General features: G+C 39.9%; 1 protein-coding gene across 1 annotated transcript in view; it reads right to left on the reverse strand.

Annotated features, from left to right (window-relative positions):
- Nucleotides 1–26602, reverse strand: part of Set2 (SET domain containing 2) — a 147143-nt gene that overhangs the window by 50708 nt on the left and 69833 nt on the right. The window contains exons 3-6 of the mRNA XM_080275949.1: nt 8840–9041; nt 7726–7823; nt 4844–5006; nt 194–436 (exon numbers count right to left, since the gene is read on the reverse strand). Coding sequence (XP_080132075.1) covers nt 194–436; nt 4844–5006; nt 7726–7823; nt 8840–9041 — 706 coding nt within the window. The remainder of the gene's footprint in view (nt 1–193; nt 437–4843; nt 5007–7725; nt 7824–8839; nt 9042–26602) is intronic.

Genomic DNA, 26602 nt, shown 5'->3' on the forward strand with positions numbered 1-26602 from the left:
TGACTCGAATTCGAGTCATCAGAATCTCAACGGTTGGCTTTATGATGACGCAAAATTGCATCATCAGAATCTCAAAGGATTAATACATGCAGCAACTCCTGATTAATAATTCTTCAAATGATCAGAAAAATTTCAGGAGCATTGCTACTGAAAACTGGATTCCAAAGTAAAAGATATTTGACTGAGAACTAACCTCAATTTTAAGAGTGGTGTGTTGGAGTGAAGTTGAAAGGTCAGCCATGAGAGACCACAAAACTTTAAGGCCATGATAATCAAGGAAGAGCCTCCTACAAGCAGCCTCTCCAGTCTGTAGCAGATGCAATAGTCGAAGTCGCCCATCATAGTCCTCCACTCGAACTAGGAGCCTAGACAGGTTCAAGGTATCTTGTCTATTGCGCAATTTATGAGAGTTCAACTTTTCTAGTTCATCCTCAAGCTGAAAAAATATATAGATAGTATAAGAAACATTCATGGAAACAGAGATATATAGTACATCAAAGAATATAATACATGTTGTGGCTGGAATATAATTTTTATTTCTGTTTAAATAAAATAAAAAGGAGGTAAATGATGATCTAGGAATAAAAATGAATGCAAAATACTCTGAAAATAGGAAGTTATTCTGGAAAGAGGTGCAGAAATATAGACACGACAGCAGAAAGAAATGAAGAAATGTGAAGGATGTAAGTGGTACATTATTAACCCAAGGGGATGAAGTAAGAACCAGATGGAATGAATATTTATAAAGTCTGATGAATGGGAATAGAGAGAGCAGAGCTGCTGTAAACCTGACTGGTTTTGGGGGTGTGCAAAGAAGTAATGCAGTGATAGGAAACATCACTCACACAGGTGAAGAAAGCTGTGAAACGGTTGAAATATGGAAACGAAGCTGAGGTTGACGAGATGTATACAGAGATGATTAAGTGTAGTGGACAGAGCGGAATGAACTGCACGTTGGAGATAAGTAAGAAGGCATGGATGAGAGAAACTGTGCCAGCAGAGTGGAAAAAGGCAGTGATTGTACCCTGTACAAAAATAAAGGTGAGCGAAGTGAGTGCACGAATTATCATGGCATAAGTTTACCGAGTGTGGTTGGTGGCAGGTGGGGGCACTCACCATCCACTCATTTGATGTAGTGCTGTTTTGGGTGTCTGTCCTTTCCTCTCGCCCTTCCTTCCTCATCTGTCGTTCTTTCCTTCATTCTTTCCACTCCCCTCTGCCTACAGGTGACTTTACACTCCCTCTTCTGTCTTTCTTTCCTTCATTCTTTCCCCTTCCTTCTGCCTACAGGTGACTCTACACTGAGTGGCAAGCCAAAACACCAGGAAACCATTTACAATGCTGGGTGGTAACCATATAACCAAATTATGGTGCCCGGTGCTTTAGTGAGTAATTATGGCACTCCAATCAGATTGAGCCTGTGTAGGTTTATATCCAAGGGGTGAATGGGGTTTATGAGGTAGGTGGGGGCGCTCACCATCCACTCACTCAATGTAGTGCTGCTCTCGGGTGTCTGCCCTTTCCTCTCCTTTCTCCATTCCTTCCTTCCTCTTCTGTCTTTCTTTACTTCATTTTTTCCTCGTTCTTCTGCCTACGGGTGACTTTACACTCCCTCTTTTGTCTTTCTATCCTTCATTCTTTCCTCTTCCTTCAGTCTATGGGTGACTCTACACTGAGTGACAGGCCTAATGGTTTCCTGTACACCAGGAAACCATTTACTACGCTGGGTGGTAACCATATAACCAAATTATGGCACCTGATGGTTTAGTGGGTAATTACAGTACTCCAATCGGATTGAGCCGGTGAAGGTTTATATCCAAGGGATGGTTGGGGTTACTGCTCATGTAATGCCACTCAGGGATGAGTGAGGCTGGTCACTCTCATCTTTGTCAGGACTTAATTGCCTAGCCCCGGGCTTCTACACTCCTCATGGGGCAACATAGAATTGGATGATGGATGGATGGATGAATTGGGATTTACTACTCACGTAATGCCACTCAGGGATGAGTGAGGCTGGTCACTCTCATCTTAAATGTCAGGACCAACTTGCCTAGCCCCGGGTTCCTATGCTCCTCATGGGGCAACACAGGACTGGAAGATGGATGGATGGATGGTAGGGAAAGTACATAGAAGAACTAGCCCTTTCAGGCAAGGACTCGAATCGAGTCATTAAATACCATCCTGTACACTGCACCAAGATGCACATCATGTCAAACAAAGGAGGATACAAGTTTCCCGCCGATATGTGTCATACAGTCATTACTCGTTTTACAATGATTCGGTTTACGATAATTCGCTACAATGATAACAGAAAAGTTCCACCCCAAAATTCGATTTACAACAAATTTCCCGCTATAATGATTTTGCCATTGGAAAGTGCCAGGCACACGCAAGGTGACCATCGTCTCAGGCAAGATGGCGGCCCCGACGTGCAGGCATTGTTACGGTTCAGGTCCTACCACCCCTTCAAAGTCCTGTCTTTTCAACTTGTTCATGTGTGCCCCCCATTATCATCACCTCTCAGCCAACCATCGTACAACAGTACTGTGGATATGTGTGCCCTGTGGTAAGGTCAGTGCCAGTATAGGCCCCAGTGCTATGGTTGGTGCAGGTATAGGCTGGATTCCCCTCCCCCTAACCTGTTCCTGTCTGACTCAGAGGCTGACCACTAGTGCCTGTAAGCACAGGCTGTCCCCCAGCCTCGGGGGGGACGACTTGGACCAACACAGGAAGGAATGAAGGTAGGCTGTTACATATGGTTCAGTCTTGGTTAGGTGACTTTGGGAAGCTGAGCTGACGTAACCTCCCATTTATAATGGGTTTCAATCTCCCGATTAACAATGAAATCGGTATACGATAAGGTATGACCTGACATAACCCCATCGTAAAACGAGTAATGACTGTTTTGGTATTTTCTTTTTTATCTGATTCGTGTCACTGTGCGCTTTACAGGTTGTTAAACAATCTAACAACTCAAATCACCTGTGCCTGAGAGGGCTAGCATAAAGTACGAGAGATATCAGAAGTCCTGGTGAGTGATGAACAGGGTGGCTTTAGGAGTGGCAGAGGATGTGTGGATCACATATCTGCAGTGAAAGAGAGAGTGGAGAAGGCTTGTGAGAATGACTATAAGATGTTTATTGTATTCATGGACCTGGAAAAAGCATATGACAAAGTAGACAGACAAGAAGTGTGGATGGTAAGCTGCTAGGTGCCATGCCATCCAGAGTTTTTATGATGGTAGTGAAGCATGTGTAAGGATAAATGAGCATCTAAGTGAATGATTCATGATCATTGTGGGCATGCGACAAGGTTGTGTGATGTCTCCTTGGCTGTTCAATATACTGTATACAGTATATATATGGATGAGGTCATAAGAGAAGTAAAAACACGAGTAATGGAGAGAGGGATGGCATTAGTAATGAATGATGATGGATGGAATATCTCAAACTTGTTGTATGATGATGATGCAGTACTAGCAAATACTAGACAAGAACTTGGTAGGCTAGTGCAGAGTTTTGCTGATGTCTGTGAGTGTCATGCCCTTAGAGTAAATGTAGAAAAGAGTAAAGTGATGGTTACTGATACAGAAGGTGACTCCCAGTGTGATTTTACAGTGAGTGGAGAGAGATTGGAATTGGTGATAGTGTTCAAATACCTGGGTACAGTGATAGAAAAGAGGGGAAAATGTGCAAGAGAAGTGGAATGTAGAGCGACACAAGGAAGGAATGTAGCTGGTGCTATGAAGGCCATGAGAAGAAACAGAAGCTTGAGTGTTGCAGCTGAACGAGGTTTACAAGAAGAAGTGTTAGTGCCAACTTTAAGATATGGATGTGAGACTATGGTGCAGCATGAAAATGAGAAGTCAAGAGTGACAGCAGTGGAGATGGGACTACTGAAGAATGTATGTGGAGTACAGACAGTGGATAGGATAAAAAATGTGATTTGTGAAAGATGTGGAGTGAGAAAGTCTATGGACGCCAGAATCGAAGTGTATACCGAGATGGTATAGTTACGTGGAGTGAATGGATACCAACAAAGTGGTGAAAAAGGTATATCTGAGTGAATTTGTAGGAGGAAGGAGGCAAGGGAGGCCATGGAGAAGGTGGAGGGATATGGTGGATGAGTGTGTGAGGAAGAGTAGTATGGATGTCGGTGATGCTTGGAGAAAGACAAGAGATTGAGCTAACTGGATGAATATTGTGAGAAGTGCATGATCAGGGATTTGGCACCCCTTTTAATGTGACAGCATCTGGACTGACTCTATTGGATACGTTTATGTGAAGCTACAGTTCGTGTTGAATGTTTTTGGCGTATCAGATAGAGCCAGGATTCACTGGGCTTGAATGGTGAGTGAATGGAAGCATGGCCCACTGGACTGGGCAAATCTGGGCTGTCTGGACATTGGTACTCCTCACCCTGCCCTAGGATGGGAATGGAGGTCCTGATGATGACAATGATGATGATGTCAAAATAAATCAGATCTTAATTCAACATATTTTGTGGAGGCATGTTCACAAAAAGTTACTTCCATATGATCCCATGCAAATTGCAAGGACCCAAGGCTAGGCTATCGTAGCCAAGAACATACGAGGGAATGTGACACAGGCTTAAGTCTTGATCACATTACATGATTAAGAAAACTTCAGACATCTCACACTGATTCAAAATGATGTACAAAGCATCTGATCTGCACTCTGAACACAATCTAGACCACTAGGTCACCAGGGGTCTAATAATACTGACCTTTATTTCAGTGCACCCACAAACCATATTGTTTCAAAACAATATATTTTGGACCTCCATGTATCCATCATCATCATCATGACACAGCATCACTTACATCAATATCTTCAAAGTAGGCTCTCCTCTCCTCCCTTTTTCGTCTGTCTCTTTCTTCCTTTCTTCTTTCTTCATCTTTTTCTTCTTTAGTTTTCTCATCGGGTGATTCACCAAGCCAACCACGACAAATTTGTGTTCCACAATAGCATTTCTGTGGTTCTCTCCTATATAGTTGGTAAAGATATACCATATTAATTGTTATTATTATTACTGTACAATAATCCCTCGATTATCCAACATAACAGAGCCAAAGGCATGTCTGGATAGTGGATCCGTCCAGATAATGGACTTCTCCCCAGGCCCCCCTTCGTACATACCTTAAATTTGAAAGCCAATGTAAAAGGCCACTACAGTAAATCATACAACTTCCTGGTGTTTTACACTACTCTATCTGGTCAAGCACACCTATAAACCACAGCCAAACAATTACCATGGTCAAGTAGATCCATCAACCACAAACAAGCAATCACCACTGCAGGGCCATACCAGGCAGTGGGGAAAAAAAAAAAAAGGTCCGACCAGGCAAAAATGTTCGTGTGGTCATAATTTCCAAATGGACGCAAGTATTTTGTCCAGATAAAATGGAAAGATGCATGAATAATGGTTTTGAACAGCTAGATCACAGAGTCTGTATAATGGATTGTTCAGATAATGGATGTCCTTATAATCGAGGGATTACTGTATCATTATTAAAGTAGTCCCTAATTTACCCGGACACTCAGTATCTGGATATGTTCATTATCCAGATGCTGGACCTTGGCTCTATTAAACCATCATCTGAATTTACTTGCTATTATTCAAACGTAAAAGATACCGAGAAATTTGGCCAGCCAGCTGACATGTTCAAACATTCAATATCGTGGCCGCTGGGCTTGAGCTGTGAGCGGGTAGTAGTCTGTAACCCCAAAAAAGAGCTAAAACGCCTGTCCATCTCTGTACTGAATGGTCAAGGTCGTGCGCTCATCCTATCACTCCCAACAAACTTCCAGCACCCAAGTAATACGACTGTAACCCACACGTGGTGTTAAAACGTCCATATGCATTCCCCACTGAATGTCCACTATCGCGCGGACACAGGGCTAAGTCTTTCCCAACCACCATCTCCACTGAACACAGACCACAAGCCACGAGTACATGTTGGGCAACAGCAGCCATCCACCTCTCTACCAAACATCGAAAGTCCCCCGGTCATGGTGAGTTGTGTTTCCGCATGGCCACTCGGCAACTAACAGACCGCAAGCCACGAGTAAATGTACAGTAAAAGCGTCCATCCTCCTGCTGACTGCAGGGGAGAATCTTGCCCACAACCTCACTTCTTCCCCCTTCCTGTCCCTTCTCCATACCTTCCTAGCTCCCCCCTCACTTTCTCAGTCCCTACCCACCTCCATGGTGATAACACTGACTTGTGAGTTTTCAAAGTTTTTTGTGATTTATTTGATTACTATTAGTTGTATCAAAATTCTGACATGACCAAGAGAAAGGTCATGAAATTCTGCATCTAGACATATGCTTAACTTTTGGAAGATACTGACAAAATTTTGCACTAGAATGGTGGGAAATTATATGAAGGTAAGTTTTACTCCTGAACACTTTATTCTTGTTATATTTCTGTACATTTACTTGTCAGTTTTATGTGTTTTTATTACCTTATCATACAGTACAACATAAACACCGGCGAAGATTATGGTATACCATTTCTATCAATATAACCAATTTCCGGTAGCATATTTGGCTGTAGAATTTTTTTTGAGCCCCGGGAGCAATCACTCGTCAAAGACAACAGATTTTCAAACCATCGTCAGTATTTTTGTGGACCTTTGTTGTTTATGCAAGCTTTCTCGATGTTTAGCATTACTTTGGCTATTCCTATGTGTGTTTTGATGTCTAAATATGGCAGATTGACCTGGAAACAGTGCCAACATTAGGAGAGGTACTGTACATACAGTTGTGTACAGGTCGGGTGTTTTTTTGGCTTTCAATTTTTCTTTTTTAGTAGTTTTCTTGGTGTTTAGCATTATTCTGGATATTCCTATGTGTGTTTTGATGTCTAAATATGGAAGACTGACCTGAAAACAGTGCCAAAATTAGGAGGGAGTACTGTACATACAATGGTGTATAGGATGGGTGTTTTTTTTTTTTTCCCCCCAGTGTTTTATATCATGGTTTTCTTGGTGTTCAGTATTACTTTGTTTATTCCTATGTGTCTTGATGTCTAATATGGCATACTGACCTGATAACAGTGCCAAAATTAGGGGGGGTACTGTACATACAGTGGTGTATAGGGAGGGTGTTTTTCTGTTTGCTGTGTTTTTCTCTGCATTGTTTTCTTGGTGTTGAAAATTATTTTGGATAACCCTATGTATGTTTTGATGTCAAAATATGACAGAATGACCAGAAAATATTGGCAAAATATGGGGTACTGTACATACAATAATGTTTAGGTAGAGTTTTTTGGTTTTCTGTGGTTTTTCTGCATGGTTTTCTTGTTTACCATTACTTTGGATATTCCTATGTGTGTTTTGATATCTAAATATGCCTGAATGACCAGAAAACACTGCCAAATAGATTAGGTATACTGTAGGTTGGAGGTGGGTATAGGTAGGGTCTGGGTATGGTAGGGGTATAGTGTTCATTATCTGGATGTTGCCCCTACCTGGACATGCCTTTGGCTCTATTATGTCTGGATAAATGAGGGATTACTGTATTATTATTATTATTATTATTATTATTATTATTATTACTACTACTAATACTACTATTATTATTATTCCAATATCTATCATTACACAGACACCTCATAATACAAAAATTATCAATCACGGAAAACAAATACAGTACTAGACAATTATTAGACACTTTCATCAATGATGATATTCTACTCACCCATAACGTTCTAAGCGATAGTCAAAATTAATTTCAACTCCCGCATCAATCTGCTTTTTGGAAAAGAACCCTATTCGCAGCTCACCATTTACAGTCCACTGACGAAGAAGGAAATGATTATAAAGTACATCAAAACTTCTCACAATCACAAATACATCAATATCATCCTAGCCCTATTTACTACTAATCAATACTCTGGGCAAGATCTTGAAAAAGCATTATGGGAGTCTCACACCTGCATGTATGTGGGAGCTAACACACCTTTATGCAGATCTCTTGCATAATCCACATTCTATTTTGTATCTGGGCCTTCGCAGCACTTACCACTTTTCTTTGAACCACTCTGGATTCCACTTCTGTTTCACAATTCTTTAACTTCTTTATCACTGTGTCAAGGTACCAGTACATAATTCTAAGTCTCTCTCCATTCACTAACACACATCATACTGTGAGAAACCTTTTCTCTCAACAACTATCACTTCAATCTTATCTACTTTAACATCAACTTTCATACACTACCACCCACAAACATATTAAAACTCTAATGCAGTCAAATGTAAAGATCTTTTTCACTACAAGAAACAAGATCATCATCTGTGTACATATAGACTGGAAATATTCCATCCCTGCAAAGACCCTTTTCACTATCTGCATATGTTTGATTAGAAATATTCCATCACTGCAAAGACCATTTTCACTATCAGCAACCAGTACATCATTATCTACATATGTCAACTTTGGAATATTCCACCCCTCACCATTTCACTCCAGTTCCCTCTCTCATAAACCCACCAACATGCTGTATAATGAATAATTGTGATACAGTACTGAACTACTCACTTGAAACATCTATCCAACTTACCTATGTCCCACCACTATAAAAAGTTTTTACAGAATGTACTAGGCCTTCAATTATATACTGTAGATAAATAATTACAGACAGACAGACATACCTGTAGGTATGGCTAGACAGATACTCATGATTTACCATTTTCAGTACTTCCCTTACAGTATTAGCCATACAATACTGAACTGTGCGACAGTGATGACTATGCAAAACACTTCCAAATATTGTAATTAATCCCTAATAAGCTGTTGATAAATTAACACACACCTTTTGAGTTTCAGCATTTGGGTCACAGGAGTGATTGATGAACCTGGATATGTTGCCCATACGAGTGGCATCGATTAGCAGGTCGGATTTCAGTGCCATGAAGTAGAAATGGGCAGTTTGGTCACGAGCATATTCCTTCCGCCGTCGTTTGAACTCTCGTGTATCAAATACCTCTCCTACATACTCCATGATGAATGTCCCTCTGGAAAAAAAACAATATTCATGTAACGTGTGAATAGTCTACTACATTTATACACCAACACCAATTTTTCATGTTGTTAGAAGACAGGTTAACTGATTTACTACAAATGGCAGTATGGAACAGTACTCAGGCAACACTCTGTCCTTCCTCACAGCATTAAATACACAACAGCTGTGCATTACAGTAATCAGACAATACTCTGTCCTTCCTCAAAGCATTAAATACAAATAAAATCATTCCAGAATAGCCATCCAGGATTTTTTTTTTTTTTATAACAAAAAGGTCCTAATTCCTCATTAAGGATCAGGTGGTCACAGATATAAGATTTGCAGGTAAGTCCAACACGCTTCAGTCCCGATGAGGGTCTTACTGCAGAGAAAAATTTCATTACCCCTACTGTATTAATATTACAAAAAAAAATTCTGCCAATGTACAGAGTATATGTGCTTTGTAGTTGTAGTACAGTACCAGACAGATATGTGGCCCTCAAACAGAAGCCTAAAATACATCTTATGATATTCTAACATTACGATATACGGCACTGGTTCTCCGTCCAGTCATCAATCCATCATCCAATCCTTGACAGCAACAATGGTTCTCTCTTTTAGCAGTCCACATGATTCTACTGAACAATACCTTTATAATCAAACTCTTAAGCCTATGTTATGCCTTTCCTAAGTTAAATAAATTCATGTGGTATTAGCTAGACTAAATAAAGGCATCCCCAGCTACAAAATGTTAGAGAAATTGCTTCAAACCCTTTCAGCCCAGGGGTGCCTTTACTAGCCTGCATACAATCATCTGGTGTCAGACATATAATATACAAAAGAAATTCCTGGGTTGAAGAGGCTAATACAGAATTATACACTGTACAAATTTGTCTATCCATTACACATTAGTGTATTACACTCATGTGTTCCAGCACTTTTTCTTTACTGTTTCTGACTCAACAAATTACAGTATCAAACAAAAATTAACTCCAAGCAAATCAGAGCTGTTGAATGTCATCAACACTAATGACTAAATTCACAATGCTTATCTTGTTTGGTTGTATACAACAACAGATGGGCGGCTACCACTGACCCTAGGAGGTACAGTACTACCATGAGAGTGAAATGTGGCTACAAGCCTGGTAATTAGCCACATAACCATTACTCTATGGCAGGGAACATTCAACCACAAGTACAGTTGCCATGTGAGCTTTTTTCTGATGGACCGTAAATAGAGTCAAAGTCCAAGCTGTGACTCTCACAGAGTTATGAATCTTTATTACAAACCTCAAACTTCTTTTTTTTCTCACAACATCTTCCAGCAACAGTTGGGAAATACTGTACTGCAATTAGCTGCTTTTGGTACCTGATTCAGCTTCTGGTCCATAGAAAACATCAGCTGTACAATGGCAAACTCTAAGGCATTCCTCAACAGGAGTATGACAAGAAAAATTTATGTATAAATGTATAAATTTTCAACTAACATCAAATGTAATATATTACCAGTACAGCATTCTTTACTTTTATGGAAATAGAGGGAAGATCAAATTAACTGTGGCTACTATATAAACTGGAAAATAAAACCATATGAGTCATGTGTGGCTACTAGCTAATTAATCACACAACTACCACTTATGGCTAGGAGCTCAGCACAAAACTGACACTTTCCAGATTTTACATTTTTTTCTCTCTCGGCCACTTCTTTGCAACTATAGTATTTGGGGTTGGTTTGTTGGCTTTGGTGACTGGTTAAGCTTTCAGGCTGTAATTAACCTTCAGCTGTCCCATGGTTGGTGAATTAACACAAACACACATTGATGGGATGCTCAGAAAGTTTTTATACTGGTCTTGCTCAAATGCTACAAGTTGCCAACAATTTGTACCATCACTTGTTGTACATACGCTACTATTCCAGTTGCCGTAATATCGCCATACAACAAGATATCATATGCCAATACACTGCAGCAATGGCAAGGCTAAGGTTATGTGACCTACCTGCTATTGATTTTCCACAGCCAAGTTTCACACACACACACACACACACACACACACACACACACACACACACACACACACACACAAACGTTGTATGACCCCAAAACATTCACAGTTTTAAAGAAAAATATGATAAAATAGTATTAAAAGATGAGACACAACAAACCTGACTCAATCCTGTAAAAATACACTTAGATTAGAACAATTAGGTAAGAACACACACACAATATGTGTGTGTGTGTGTGTGTGTGTGTGTGTGTGTGTGAGAGAGAGAGAGAGAGAGAGAGAGAGAGAGAGAGAGAGAGAGAGAGAGAGAGAGAGAGCACTACATCAAATGAGTAAATGAAGGGCATTCCCACTTTCAGCATGTTACATTTATGACAGCTTACTGATCATTTGTACCATTTACCCTGCAGAAATTGCCAAAACGATGTACTTCACTGAATATTCTGTCCCTGACAAAAGGACATCATTACAAATTAGTAACTGATATTTGATAGGTTAAGCTCTAAAAATAATGCATTAACCCTTAACAACCAAGTAACATATAACTCAAAACCATAAATACTGTACTCAGAAGTATATAATCTCAACAGTTACAGAGTACATGCAGGAAAAGTGCAGTATGTACAGTACAGTATTCATCTTGCATATAACACTAAATTATATAAGTAAATCCTTAAAATAAAGAACCATAAATTGTATTTTCTGCAAACAGTTAAATACAAATTCCATTCCAAAATGCTTCGCTTTGTCACTAACCCTCTTATAGAATAACATATCAATGATGAACAAGTACACACTCAACAAAGTTCGTGTTTCTAAAAAACATCATGGTAAAACACATTTTGCTTTGAACACAGTTCCCACAGGAAAGACTAACTTCTAACATTTTTATCTATCTTTCTATCTACCTATATACAGGTAAACCCCGATTTACGATACCCCTAGATGCGATAACCCACAATAGTGATGGGGGTAGAAATACTACCCCGCCTATCATAGGCCTACCCCCAGTTTTGCACTGGGTTTTGATTTTTTTTTTTTTACCCATTTTGATGATATTTTAAAATTAAATTTTGTGTTTAGGTTGATTTATAAACTGTTTTTAGACTTAGATTAATGTGTTTTTGTCATAGGTGGAGTAAGCACTGTCACCTGGGGTATGGATTCTTGCCCATAAGATGAGATACCAAACAGTGTGGACAACTAGGCAACTCAACAAAGAATATTTCATGTTTGACCATTGAACTGTCATATTGCCTATCATGGAATACATAATAATAATTTTAAATAAATATTAATAATTATGAAAACTTCTGAGAGTAAATATTTCATGCACTGATGAAAACTGTGACACTGATAAATAATGTGTTTACATTCGGGCTGTTCAAGGAAAAATGCTTCAAAAATACGAAGGAATTTCTAATAAATGTTGGAAAATAAAAGAGAAGAAAATAAGGGAGCTCAGCAACCAAAAGAGTAAAAATTAAGAGAGGCCTTTGAACAGGCTATCCCACTTGCATCATTGATTAATAAATCATGTGTTTACATTCAGGCTGTTCGAGGGAAAACGGTTTGAAAATACAGTACAGTACGGTACAAAGGAATTTCTAAATAAATGTTGGAAAATAAGAGAGAAGAAAATAAAGGAGCTCAGCAACCTGAACAGTAACTAAATCGACATAAAGAGGGGCCTTTGAAAAGGCTATCCCGATCGCTTCATCAATCACATTCCCTGTCAAGAGAATTCCCCATCAAAACATCAATGATTCTCTGTCACAACAATTTGCACCACGGGCGATTCTGCGTCATTCATACATTATCATTACGCATAACAGATGTTTATTTAAGTGTCCCAGGACCATCTGATGGTGGGATTGTATATGATGCCGCTGCCTCTTCTCTATCGAGTTTTAATAAAAGTCAGAGATCGTAATCCAGTGACCTTGACTGCGTACAAGTGCGACAGGCACTGGTTTTAGGTTTAGGTTATCTTCTTTCACAGCTGTTAGGACAATTAGATTGGCTTTAAATTTTTTTGGACTCATTTGGGTGGGTTTAGGATTGGTTGGGGGGGAAACCTATGGCTCAAAAATGCATACCTATACATGTTAAATCGGCCTCAAGATGTGATACCTCGCCTAGTGATCGCTTTTTACTTAACCAATTGCATCACTGAACTGGGGTATGCCTGTACTGTATATACCTAAACACAGATACATCACCATCATCATAATATATACTCCTGTGCTGCCTCATGAGGAGCATAATAGCCCAGGGCTAGGGAAGCTGGTCCTGACATTTAAGATAAGAGTGACCAGCCTCACTCATTCCTCAGTGGCACTAAGTGAGCAATAAACCCCAACCACCCCTTGGATATAAACCTACACAGGCTCAATCTGACTGGAATGCCTTAATTACCCACTAAACCACCAGGCACCATGATTAGGTTATATGGTTACCACCCAGTGTAGTAAATGGTTTCCTGGTGTACAGGAAATCAACTGGCTTGTCACTCAGTGTAGATTCACCCACTGACAGAAAAGGAATGGAAGAAGAAAAAAAAAAAAGACGAGAAATGGAAGAAAGAAAAAAAAAAAGATGAAGAATGGAAGAAGGAAAAAAAAAGACTGGAGAGGAAGGAAGGAAAGAAGGAAGGCGGAAGGAAAGGACTGTCACCCGAGATCAGCACTACATCGATCTAGTGGATGGTAAGCATCCAACCTACCGCAACACACATACATACATTATACATATGCGGACATCCATAAGGAAATGGAAACACAATATATCCCGAGCACTTCTGTGGATATCAGCATATCTATAATTCACGTGTTATTAAGTGATTTAATTGCATACATTATATACTGGGTATATATATATATATATATATATATATATATATATATATATATATATATATGTCTCCGTGGTACAGTGGTAAAGTGTGCATTTTCGTACACTGGAGAGCGAGGGTTCACGCCCCGCCAGGGTAATAAACTTTGAAAGTGTTCTCCTGGCCATGTACTGCATTGGCGGACACAAGGGGTGCTGTGGTTGAACCAGTGTCACATACTGTAAAGTATGTTTGCACCCAGTCAGCTTGCATGGGCCGATTACACTTGGTGCACAGACTACACACTCATCCAAAGCCACTACAATTACACTTACAAGCATTTCTCACCCTACATACAATCTCTACCAGACAGCCTAAGCCACTTGGTAGAGATACATTCGCTGTATCGTCCCTACTTGGGTCGGGATAGGCCGGTCCTGCAGTGGATACTCAAATGGCTCATGATGATATACTGTATATATATATATTGTGGTAGGTGGGGGTGCTCACCATCCACTCACTCGATGTAGTGCTGCTCTCGGGTGTCTGCCCTGTCCACTCCTCCATCCTTCTTTCCTTCCATCTTCTTCTGTCTTTCTTTCCTTCATTCTTTCCTCATCTTCCTGCCTGCGGGTGACTTTACACTCCCTCTTCTGTCTTTCATTCCTTCATTCTTTCCTCTTCCTTCTGCCTGTCGGTGACTCTACAGTGAGTGACAAGCCAAATGGTTTCCTGTACACCAGGAAACCATCAACTATGCTGGGTGGTAACCATATAACCAAATTTTGGTGCCTGTGGTTTAGTGGGTTATTATTGTGCTCCAGTTGGATTGAGCCATTGAAGGTTTATATCCAAGGGGTGATTGGGGTTTATTGCTCATGTAATGCCACTCAGGGATGAGTGAGGTTGGTCACTCTCATCTTAAATGTCAGGATCAACTGCCTAGCCCTGGGCTTCTACGCTCCTCATGGGGCAACGTAGGATTGGGTGGTGGTGATGATGATGATGATGATATATATATATATATATATATATATATATGTCACTTAAGTGTGACCTCAGGGTTAAGGGACTGAAGAGGAAGGCTGCAATGGATCATGCAGCATGGAGAGCCGCCATTAGGTGACCAAGGCTGACGCATGCACGCATGTTGGAGACTTTAAAAACGAAACGAGAGATTATATATACTGTATATATTATATATATATATATATATATATAGTGTATATGTATTATACACACACACACACACAGTAAAACCTCACTATAACAGACCCAAGCCATTCCGATAAAAGCAACATACAGAATTCCTCCTGCTAACCAGCACTTTTTCCAATATACAAGACATTAGTCCGGATAGCACCAATGGTTTTTATACTGTTTTCACTGCCACTGCAGTACTGTACTGTATTACACATTCACTACAATAATCAAATGGTGTAATATATATAATAATACTGTGCTATACACTGATAAACATGTTTTTTATTTACCTCATTGTGGTGAACACAGCTGAAGTGGTCAGGCAGTCTGGACTGTTTTTGGCTTTATCGGACTGTTTCTGATATATAAAAACCTAGTCCAGTAGCCACTCTATTTTGATAAAAGCGAATTCTGGTTTATTGAAGTTCGTTACATCGAGGTTTTACTGTATACATATATACTGTATATGTATATATTTATATCTACCTATTACAGTATATACAGTAGAACCTCTCTCATTCGGACTATATGGGGGGAAGGGTTGTCCGAATTAGCAGATTGTCCGGACCATCAGGGTAATCTCCAGTTCATACCAAACTCTATCTACATATGGTATGTTTGTTAATTATTAACATATGTGGCATATGTCAACCCTACGTAACTGCAAAAGATGAAAGGATACCGGTACTAAAATAACAAAACTAATCATGTAAGATAGTTTTATAGTGCATAATTTACAGGTAAGGCCATGACAAGAAACTAGCCTACATTTTAAATTGTAGTAAGTGACTAAGGCCCGTGTAGGCAAAAAAAAAAAATTTAATTAACTGTAATATTTGGAATAAAAATATAACTTATGTAGGCAAAAAATACATTGTCATCTTTGGCATATTGATAACACCCATATGGGCAAGAAGCTAATGTTTGATGTACAAGTAAAGCACATTTAAGTACAAAAAATAACCTACAGTAATCACTAAACACTGCAGAATATTCTGACCCAGTAAGCAAACTCCTCCTTTTAACACCTTTATTCATTACAGAAGCTACACTTGCATTAAGGGGCATGGTAAGGAGGATTAACTTTTGAAATACAGCGTAAAAATATAAATGGTTGGTGAACTAGTTGATGGAACGAATGCTAGCATGTGTTTAAACAGGTGCCCAGGTAGCGACCTAGCGTAATACGAGACTAAACGAATGATGATCGCTTTCCGCGCCAATACTGAAAATGACTTTAGAATTACTTTCAACATATTTTTGGAGCTTATAATTTTAAATTTTGTCCGGATTAACAGAAATCCGGATTAAAGGGGTCCGGACCAAAGAGGTTCTACTGTATATATATACAGCAAGCCCTCATTTACCCTGATGTGCAGTATCCAGACCTGTTCATTATCCAGATACTGGACCTTGGCACTATTAAACCATTATCCGAATTTACTCGTTAATACCCAGACGTAAAAGTCCCTGACAACTTCGGCCGGCCAACTGACATGTTCAAACATTCAGTATCGTGGCCGCTGGGCTCAAGCCGTGAGTGGGAAATAGGCTGTAACCCAAAACCAGAGCTAAAATGTTCGTCTGCCCCTGTACTGAATGGTCAAAGTTGCGCACTGGTCTGATCACTCCCAACGAACCTCCAGCACCCAAGTAATACAACTGTAACCCACAGGCAGCGTTAAAACGTCCATACGCATCGCCACTGAATGTCCAAGTCACGCAGCCACTGGGCTAAATCTTTCCCAACACCCGCCATGCATCGAACACAGACCACAAGCCACGCATACACGTTCGGTGACAGCGGCCCTCCACCTCTCAACCAAACATCCAAAGTTGCCCAGTCACTGGGAGTTTTGTTTTTGAATGACCACCACGCGTCTAACAGACCACAAGCCATGAGTAAATGTAAGGTAAAAGTGCCAGTCCACCTAATGACAGAAGGGTGAAAATCTTGCTCCACAGCCTTGCTTCTCCCCCCCTCCCATCTCTCCTCCATACAGTACCCTCCCGGCTCCCCCCCCCCTCACTCCATCAATCCCTCCCCTCCACTGAGCTGATAGCACCGACATGTGAGTTTTTAAAATTTTTTGTGATTTATTCAAATACTATTGGTCATATTGAAATTCCAAAGTGACCAAGAGAAAGATCATGAAATTCTGCATCCAGACAAGTGCTTAACTTTTCGAAGGTGCTGGCAAAATTTTGCACTACAATGGTGGGAAGTTATATGAAGGTTATATTTTACTCTTAAACACTCCACTGCATTTCTGTACTTTTACTCATCAGTTTTCTGTGTTTTTATTAGCTTATCTTATAGTATAAACACCAGCAAAGATGATGGTATACTATTTATACCAATTTAACCAATTTTGGTGGCATATTTGGCCATGGAATTTATTTGTGGCCCAGAAGCAGTTACCACTGGTGTCAGATGACTGATTTTCCCACCGTCCTGAGGTTTTTTGTGGATGTATGTTGTTTATGCATTGTTTCCTTGCTGTTTAGCATTAATATGGATAACCCTGTGTGTGTTTTGATGTCTAAATCTGGCAGATTGACCTGAAAACAGTGCCAAAATTAGGAGGGGTACTGTACATTCAGTACTGTAGGGTATAGGTGGGGGTGTTTTTGGTTTTCATTTTTTTTTAATGGTTTTCTTAGTGTTTAGCATTACTGGATATTCCTGCATGTGTTTTGATGTCCAAATATGGCAGATTGACCTGAAAATAGTGCCAAAATTAGAAGAGGTACTGTACGTAAAGTAGTGTATAGGTTGGGTGTTTTTTGGTTTTCAATGTTTTTTTGCATGGTTTTCTTGGTGTTTAGCAATACTTTGGCTATTCCTATGTGTGTCTTTATGTCTAAATATGCCTGAATGACCAGAAAACACTGCCAAAGTATAGGTACTGTTATAATGGGTTAGGTATAGGTTGGAGATTGGGTATAGGTAAGGTCTGGGTATAGGAGGGGGATATTGTTCATTATCCAGACAGTGCCACTACTCAGACAAGGCTTTGGCTCTATTATGTCGGACAACTGAGGGATTAGTGTTTATGTATAATCGTTATCATTGCTGAAGGCTCCAACATGCTTGCATGCGTTGGGCTTGGTCACCTAATGGCAACCCTCCATGCTGCTCAATCTATGGCAGCCTCCTTGTTCAGTCCCTTAACCATGAGGTTATACTTTGTAACCTCGTCCCATATCTTTTTTGGTTTACTCCTCTCAACCCAACTCTCAATATTAACACTTCTAACTTTCTGCACCCAGTTAGCATCCCCCATCCTCTCCACATGCCCAAACCAACTCAGTCTACCTCTCCTCATCACAACATCAATACACTCCAGTCACATCCTACCTCTCAACTCTTCCATTGTAAACCCAGCCCCCCCAGGCCTTGCACACAGGAATGAACTACACATCCACCTAGTCACTGCCATTTCTGTATGTTTGAGCCTGCGAAAATGCTTTTCCTTTACTGCCCAAGTCTCACTATCATAGAGTATTACACTCCTAACACATGCTGCATACAAAGATCCCTTAGCACGTACGGAGAGCCCTCTCAATGTCAGGAAAGGCAACAGCTCCCTGAACTATGTGCATACAAGCGGGTCCCAATCTTACGAGCTAATTGGGAGCAAGGATTTTGCTTGTTAGCCAAAATCTCATTAAATGAAGTGAAGAACTTATGACAAAAAATAGGGTTAGGGAGCAAGGCCTCCGAGCAACCTCCCCCCAAACCACCAAAAACCAAAACTGACTTTCTGATCATTTTAAGTTGGAATAAGGGGTTAATACAAGAGGGTAATACACCTGAAATACAAAAAAAGCATTAATATAAGCAGAATAACATAAACAATAGGTAAAATAGGGTTGGGGTGAACAAACAGCCAAGTAACCTTCACTGACAACCAACACCTGTGACAGACAATTTTAAGCAGGAATAAAAGGTTTATACATAGGAGATACAAATACCCTCATCGTAAGCTGGGATTTTGAGGGGTTTTACCTGCCTATTAAACAGGCGGTGGTGAAAATTCCAAGACCCTGTATTAGCAAATTCTCGTTAAGTGATTGCTCGTTAACCGGTACTTCCCTGTGTGTGTGTGTGTGTGTGTGTGTGTGTGTGTGTGTGTGTGTGTGTGTATATATATACTCAAACCTCGATTTAAGGGACTAAATGGGGAATCAACTTGTCCCTTACTTGAAAATGTCCATTGTTTTACCACATATAAAGACAATCTTATTATGAAATGCAATGATTGTTTCACTTATCTTACTTATTTATAAGAGTATGAATGTTATTTTATGGGTACTGTATAAAGAAACATATTAATGTGTATAACCTAGACATTATGTATAATTTTTTAATAGTTTTGTTCGTTTATCAGGTAGAATATGGAGTCCCTTAAATCCAAAATCCCTTAAATGGAGGTCCCTTAAATCGAGGTTTGAGTGTATATATATATATATATATATATTAGTGATGTATCGGATACCAAATTTCAGGGCTCCACGGAGGCGGATATCTAGTTCCCATAAAATGCGGTTGCGCATAAAACTGCGGAGGTTAAGATATTAATTTTTGTGGATGCAGACACAACTGCGGATTATTTTTACCTCCATGTCCGCGGATTTGTTTTTACACATATTCAGTCAATCAATCAATCATTTCCTGTGGCACCCCATGGGATGCATAGTGCCTCGATGAGCTCTCTCCACCAATATTTGTCTCTTGCCATCTCCTTCAGGTCCCACCAACACTCCTCTCCTGCTTCTCTTTTCATTGTCCTCAACCAGGTTTCCCTCGGCCTACCTCTACCTCTTCTTCCTCTAGCAGTCCACTCTGGCACATCCTGTATTAAACTGCCTTCTTTTCTGTATATGTACCCCAGCCACTTCCAGCGAGACAGTTTCACATATTCATTAACTGGTTCCACTCTCGTAATATCCCTTACTCTTTCATTTGTAACTCTGTCTTGCCATTTTACTCCAAGAATCTTTCTCAGAATTTTATTCTCAAATCCTAATATTTTCTGATCTGTTGCAATTGTACTGTACCATGATTCATGCCCATAAATTAAAATTGGTCTAACCATGGACTTGTAAATATTCAGCAGGGAAGGAAGGTTGTTGGTACACTGAAAGCAGTGATGAGAAATAGGGAGGTGAGTATGGAAGTTAAGAAGTCACTGCATGATAGTATTGTGATCCCTACCCTGACGTATGGAAGCGAGGCATGGACCTTGCAAGAGGGGAACAAGTCAAGAGTGAGAGCAGTGGAAATGAGTTACTTGAGAGGAGCATGTGAAGCAACGTGGAGGGACAGGTTGACGAACGAAGAAGTGAAGGAACGCTGTGGGGTGGATGTGGATGTAGTTGAGAAGATTAGGAGAAATACACTGAGGTGGTTTGGACATGTGAAGAGAATGGAGAATGAAAGACTGACTAAGAGGGTGTATGTAGGTGAGGTGGAGGGAGGGAGAGGGAGAGGTAGGCCGAGGATGAGGTGGAGGGATGGAGTTGAGAGGTATATGAGGGAGGGGGGGGTGAGTTGGGAGGAGGGCAGTCAAATGGTGGGTGACAGAGCGACTTGGAGGCATTTTGTCTGCGGCCACCCTTTGCGGGATTAGGGCGTCGGGCTATAGATAGACAGTAGTATGTACCAAAAGCATATTATTATTCCAAACAGATTTCAACATTCCAACAGCTCGCCAAGCCTGTCTAATCCTCTCCTCAACTTCATTGTTTAATGATCCACTAGATGATACAATCGTTCCCAGATATTTAAAGTTTTCTACATTCTTCACCACATTATTCCCAATTACACAATCGATTTGGTTCTCCACGTTCATATTAATAATTTCAGTCTTTCCACAATTTATTACCAATCCCACTTTTTCTCCTTCCTCTACCAGACAATCAAGCACTCTCTGCATCTCGTAAATACTTCCGCAAATCAGTACAATATCATCAGCATAGTTCAAATCCATCAGCTTCTTATTTTCTTTCCAGTTAATTCCTGCACCTGTTCTCCTTACAACCTTTCTCATAACATAATCCATAACCAAAACAAACAGCAATGGTGAAAGAACTCCTCCTTGAATCACTCCTGACCTAACTTGAAATGGATCACTCAAAGACCCACCCACCATTACCTTACAAAAAGTACCTTCATGCAGGCTTCTAATAATATTTACAAACTTTTCTGGTATACCATAGAATCTCTTAATTTTCAACGTAGCTCCACGTGAAACACTATCAAATGCTTTTTCAAAATCCACAAAACACATACTAAGTGGCATTTTCATCTCATTAGCTTGTTGCATTAGATGCCTTACAATAAAAATCTGATCATTACAGCCTTGACCCTTTCTAAATCCCGCTTGTTCTTCTCTTAAAATTTTGTCAATTACTGGCTCTATTCTGTTCAACAAGATTTTGGAAAAGACTTTTGCAACTACAGGTGTCAAAGTTATCTCCCTCCAATTGCCACACACACTTAAATCATCCTTTTTTTTGGTATTTTTATAATCACTCCATTTTTCCACTCTTCTGGAATTCCACCATTATCCCATGCCACATTAAAGTTTCAGAAGCGCATATTACAGTACATTTATGCAGTATAAAGTGACAAGTTTCAGCCACACTTAAGTCTGTTACCAGGATGCGGGACGGGGACCCAACTCGTCATGCATCATAAATAGATCACTGCCACCTTGTCCGAAATTTAATGCCTGTCTGTACACCGTGGAACTGCTGCCAACTGAACACTGAGAGTCACCACTAAATTACAGTTTGATATATGCTCATTTGGGGGGGGAGAGAGAGAGAGAGAGAAACAATGAGAAATGGTGAGAAGAGAGCTAATAGAGAGGAAAACAGAAAGAGGAAGAGGGACTGGTAGGTGAGAGGAATGGAGAGGAGAGTTGTGGACGAAAAGGAGAGAGAAAAAGAATTATGACAAAAATAGAAAGGAGAAATATTGGATGGGTGGAGATTAGCAACCTCTGCGGTTCTTTGATGCGGAGGCAGATTATAATGCGGGGCTTATATTATCTGAAAATGCGGTGGCGGATAATGATGCGGAGCTTTTGTTGTCTGAAGACGCGGACGCGGATAATAATGCGGACATTATTTTCTCTGCAGAGGCGGATATCCAATACTTCACTAACATATATATATATATATATATATATATATACATACAGAGTATATGTGATAGGTGGGGGCACTCACCATCCACTTAATGTAGTGCTGCTCTCAGGTGTCTGCCCTTTCCTCTCCTTCCTTCCCTTTGTCTTTCTTTACTTAATTCTTTCCTCATCTTCTGCCTACGGGTGACTTTACACTCCCTCTTTTGTCTTTCTTTCCTTCATTCTTTCCTCTTCCTTCTGCCTATGACTAACTCTACACTGAGTGACAAGCCAAATGGTTTCCTGTACACCACAAAATCATTTACTATGCTGGGTGGTAACCATACAGCTATATTATGGTGCCTGATGGTTTAGTGAGTAATTACAGCGCTCCAATTGGATCGAGACGGTGCAGGTTTATATCCAAGGGATGGTTGGGGTTCATTGCTCACGTAATACCAGTCAGGGATGAGTGAGACTGGTCATCTTAAATGTCAGGACCAACTTGCCTAGCCCCAGGCTCCTACGCTTCTCGTGGGGCTACGCAGGATTGGATGATGGACGGATGGGCATATATAAATATATATATATATATATATATATATATATATATATATATATATATATATATATACAAACATACAGATACACCTCGATATATGATACCCCTGGATGTGATACCCCAGCTTAACGATGGGTTTTGTTTCTTACCGATTTTGATGATATTTTAGACTATAATTGTAGGTTTAGGTTGCTTTATAAACTGTTTTAAGACTTAGATTAATGTGTTTTAGACATAGGTGGGGTGAACATTGTCATTTTGGGGTACAGTTTACTAAGCCTGATTTTTTCCTGACTTATATTTGATGAATTTCAGACTTTATTTGTTGGTTTTAGTGAGTTATTTACAGGTGGTAGGCATAGGTTAGCTTCTTTTACAGCTGTTAGGCCATTTAGATTGACTTTAAACTTGTTTTTGGACTCATTTGGCTGGGTTTAGGGCTTGGTTCGAGGGGAAACCCAAAAGCTCAAAAGTACATCCCAATACTTTACATGTTAAATCCACCCCAAGATACAATACCTTACTTAATGATGGGTTTTTCCTTAACCAATTGCATCATTAAACCGGGGTATACCTGTATACTGGTATCTATCTATCTATTGCCAGATACCTTAATCCCCTAAGGGATGGCCACAAACAAAATGCCTCCATGTCGCCCTGTTCCTCGCCATTTCACTGCCCTGCTTCCAGCTCACAACCCCCTCTCCCATTATACCTCTCCACTCCATCCCTCCATCCCATCCTTGGCCTCCCCCTCCCTCTACCCCCCCTCCACCTCACTCACATACACTCTCCTCGTCAATCTCTCGCTCTCCATCCTCTTCACATGTCCAAATCATCTCAATGTGTTTCTCCTAACGCTTCTTGTCACATCCACACCACAATGGTATATATACTGTATAATATATATATACAGTATATATATATATATAGATATATATATATATATATACATATATATATATATATATATATATATAGATATATATATATATATATATATATATACACAGGCACACTCCAAGATACAATACCCTTAGATGCGATACCCCAGTATAGTGACTGGGGGTAGAAATACCACTCTATCCCACCGAACAAAGGCCAAATCCCGGTATAATGACGGGTTATGTTTTGTTTTTTTAACCGATTTTGATTAGATTTTCGACTTAGATTATGTGTTTTAGCCATAGATGGGGTGAACATTGTCATTCTGGGGTACAGTTTACTAAGTCTGATTTTTTCCAGACTTATTTTTGATGATTTTCAAATTTTATTGGGTTTAGGCGAATTATAAATTGCTATAACGCTTAGTCTGGCTTGTTTTAAAGCTATCTGGGGGTTTAGGTTAGCTAGAAACTTTTATTACTCATTTGGGTGGGTTTAGGTCTTGGTTGGGGGAAACTCTGGGCTCAAAAACGCATCCCTATACAGTACTTTACATGTTAAATCTACCCCGAGATACAATACCCCCATTAGCAATCAGTTTTTACTTAACTAATTGCATTGTTAAACTGGGGTAGTGTGTGTGTGTGTGTGTGTGTGTGTGTGTGTGTGTGTGTGTGTGTGTGTGTGTGTGTGTGTGTGTGTGTGTGTGTGTGTGTGTGTGTGTGTGTGTGTGTGTGTGTGCGTGTGTGTGTATACTCTCTCTCTCTCTATAATATATATATATATATACAGGTAAGCCCTTAATTCACGCGAACTTTTTTCACACGATTTCGGTTATCCACGAATTTTTCGTACAATAATTAAAACAAAATTACAGTATTCAAATAAATAATTTTAATATACAAAAGAAACAAATAAAATATAAAAATGCCTACCTGCTGCCCGTGTGCATACATATATGTATGTGTGTGTGTGTGTGTGTGTGTGTGTGTGGGAGGTCGGTCTACCACGCACCACACAGTCAGTTTGAATCCGACGGTCGAACCATGCATGACTCGCGAATCGTTATTTGTGGCTTATTTTTCTGCCTTCCAGTGATTGCTTGCTTTGTCTGCCAACATGGGCCTAAGCGTAGTGCTAGTGATGCATGTGGTAACACACCAAAACGGACTATGATAGTAAAGTGATGTTGCTGAAAGAGAAAGTTAAAGTGTTTGACAAACTTAAGGGAGGAATGTCGGCGACAATTCACCGTCAGGACGATTCCTCGTCATTTATTTACATACCAGTTTATTTAGCAAGTACAGTACACTAGTTTTTTACTTATATGAGTTATAAAATCCCCCTGAAAATTAGTTATTAAAGTATTAATTAATCAATAATAAGTATATTTATAGAATGACAGGAAATCGTCCATGTTTTGATGGTGAATTGACTTCGTGGTGAATTGTCTTGGAACCGTGTGTTTGGGGTGAGCCAACTGTTCTTACAATAAAGAAGGCAGAACGTAGCATACGGGAGGCAGTGAGGGCTAGTGCACCAGACTGTGCTGAGGTGTCTCCACCTACGCCTGTGAACTGGCTTGGAACCGTGTATTTGGGGTGAATGAGTCAACTGTTTGGACAATAAAGAAGGCAGAATGTAGCATATGGGAGGCACTGAGGGGTTGTGCACCAGACTGCTGAAGTGTCTCCATCTATGCCTGTGCTAGTCAGGTTTCAGTGTTAAATTTCTTACATTTTTGTTGTTTTTCATACTTTATGCTAGTTTATAAGGTGTATGTAGTGCATAAACAGTATTATTCAGATGTAATATACTTAGTAGACATGCGTAATTATGTGCACACAAGGGCAGAAGATATACGCGAATTTACCACATACAGTACGCGAAGGGTCTGGGAACGTAACCCTCGCATGAATTAAGGGCTTACCTGTGTGTGTATATATATATATATATATATATATATATATATACACTCTCTCTCTCTCTCTCTCTCTATACAGTATATACATATATACTGTAGTTTCGTGTAGTGGATGTCATGCGAGAATATGCTATAAAGCCTGGAGAGGCAGAGATATACCAGTGGACTGGAAAAAATGCAGTGACTGTGACCTTATACAATACAGACTCCACTGGTCAATGCAGTTAAAATATTATCAAGGGTAAAAGTCCATTGTGTGTTATATATGAGACCTATGAATATACAATGACAATGCCCAATTTCCCAAGGGGTAGAAGGTGCATAACTCAAAAGCTTGCATCAAGGTAGGAAGTGGCGAGAAGCATATAAAATGGACTGCAAGATAATTACAGCAGTTATGGATCTTGAAGGAGGGGGGGAAGGATAACAAGGCGAGAAAGTTAACAGTCATGCTGTGCATGGGCATAATGATCTTTGAGCAAATGGTTCAGTATCAATACATGAGACAAGGTGATAAGATGTCCCCATAGATGTTCTATATATTTATGGATAGGATTAAAAGGTCGAGACTAGTGAGGGGAAACGAGTACTGATACTGAGAAATGGTGAAAGGTGGCATAATTCATAGGTGATGCAAGATGGTGATGGAGTGCTGACTCTTAACTATGAATGAAACATACATAGTTAAGAGTCCTCGGAAAATTTATGAACACAGATCAGAAAGCAGATGTACATAAGAGTAAAGTGATGGCTGACGGTGGACAAGTAAAGTGGTTGCTACTGAGGGATGACAAAAATCACAATCAGATCTCATACAATGCTCCCTATGGTCATGACAGAACTACCTCCACACTACTCTTGCCTACCATGCTTTTCTCAATCAATCAGTAATCACTCCTCATATTTCTACCTTGTCTCCAGTTTACTGTTCCACTCTTTTCTTTCACCTAATATATAGTGTTCTTCTTCGTTCAATACCCTGACCTGACATTCAAACTTTCTTCGGTCTAATAAGCACATTTCT

Source organism: Coenobita brevimanus, chromosome 63, assembly GCF_032717465.1.
Source record: "Coenobita brevimanus isolate Jiangsu-jjx chromosome 63, ASM3271746v2, whole genome shotgun sequence".
Classification (NCBI taxonomy): domain Eukaryota; kingdom Metazoa; phylum Arthropoda; class Malacostraca; order Decapoda; family Coenobitidae; genus Coenobita; species Coenobita brevimanus.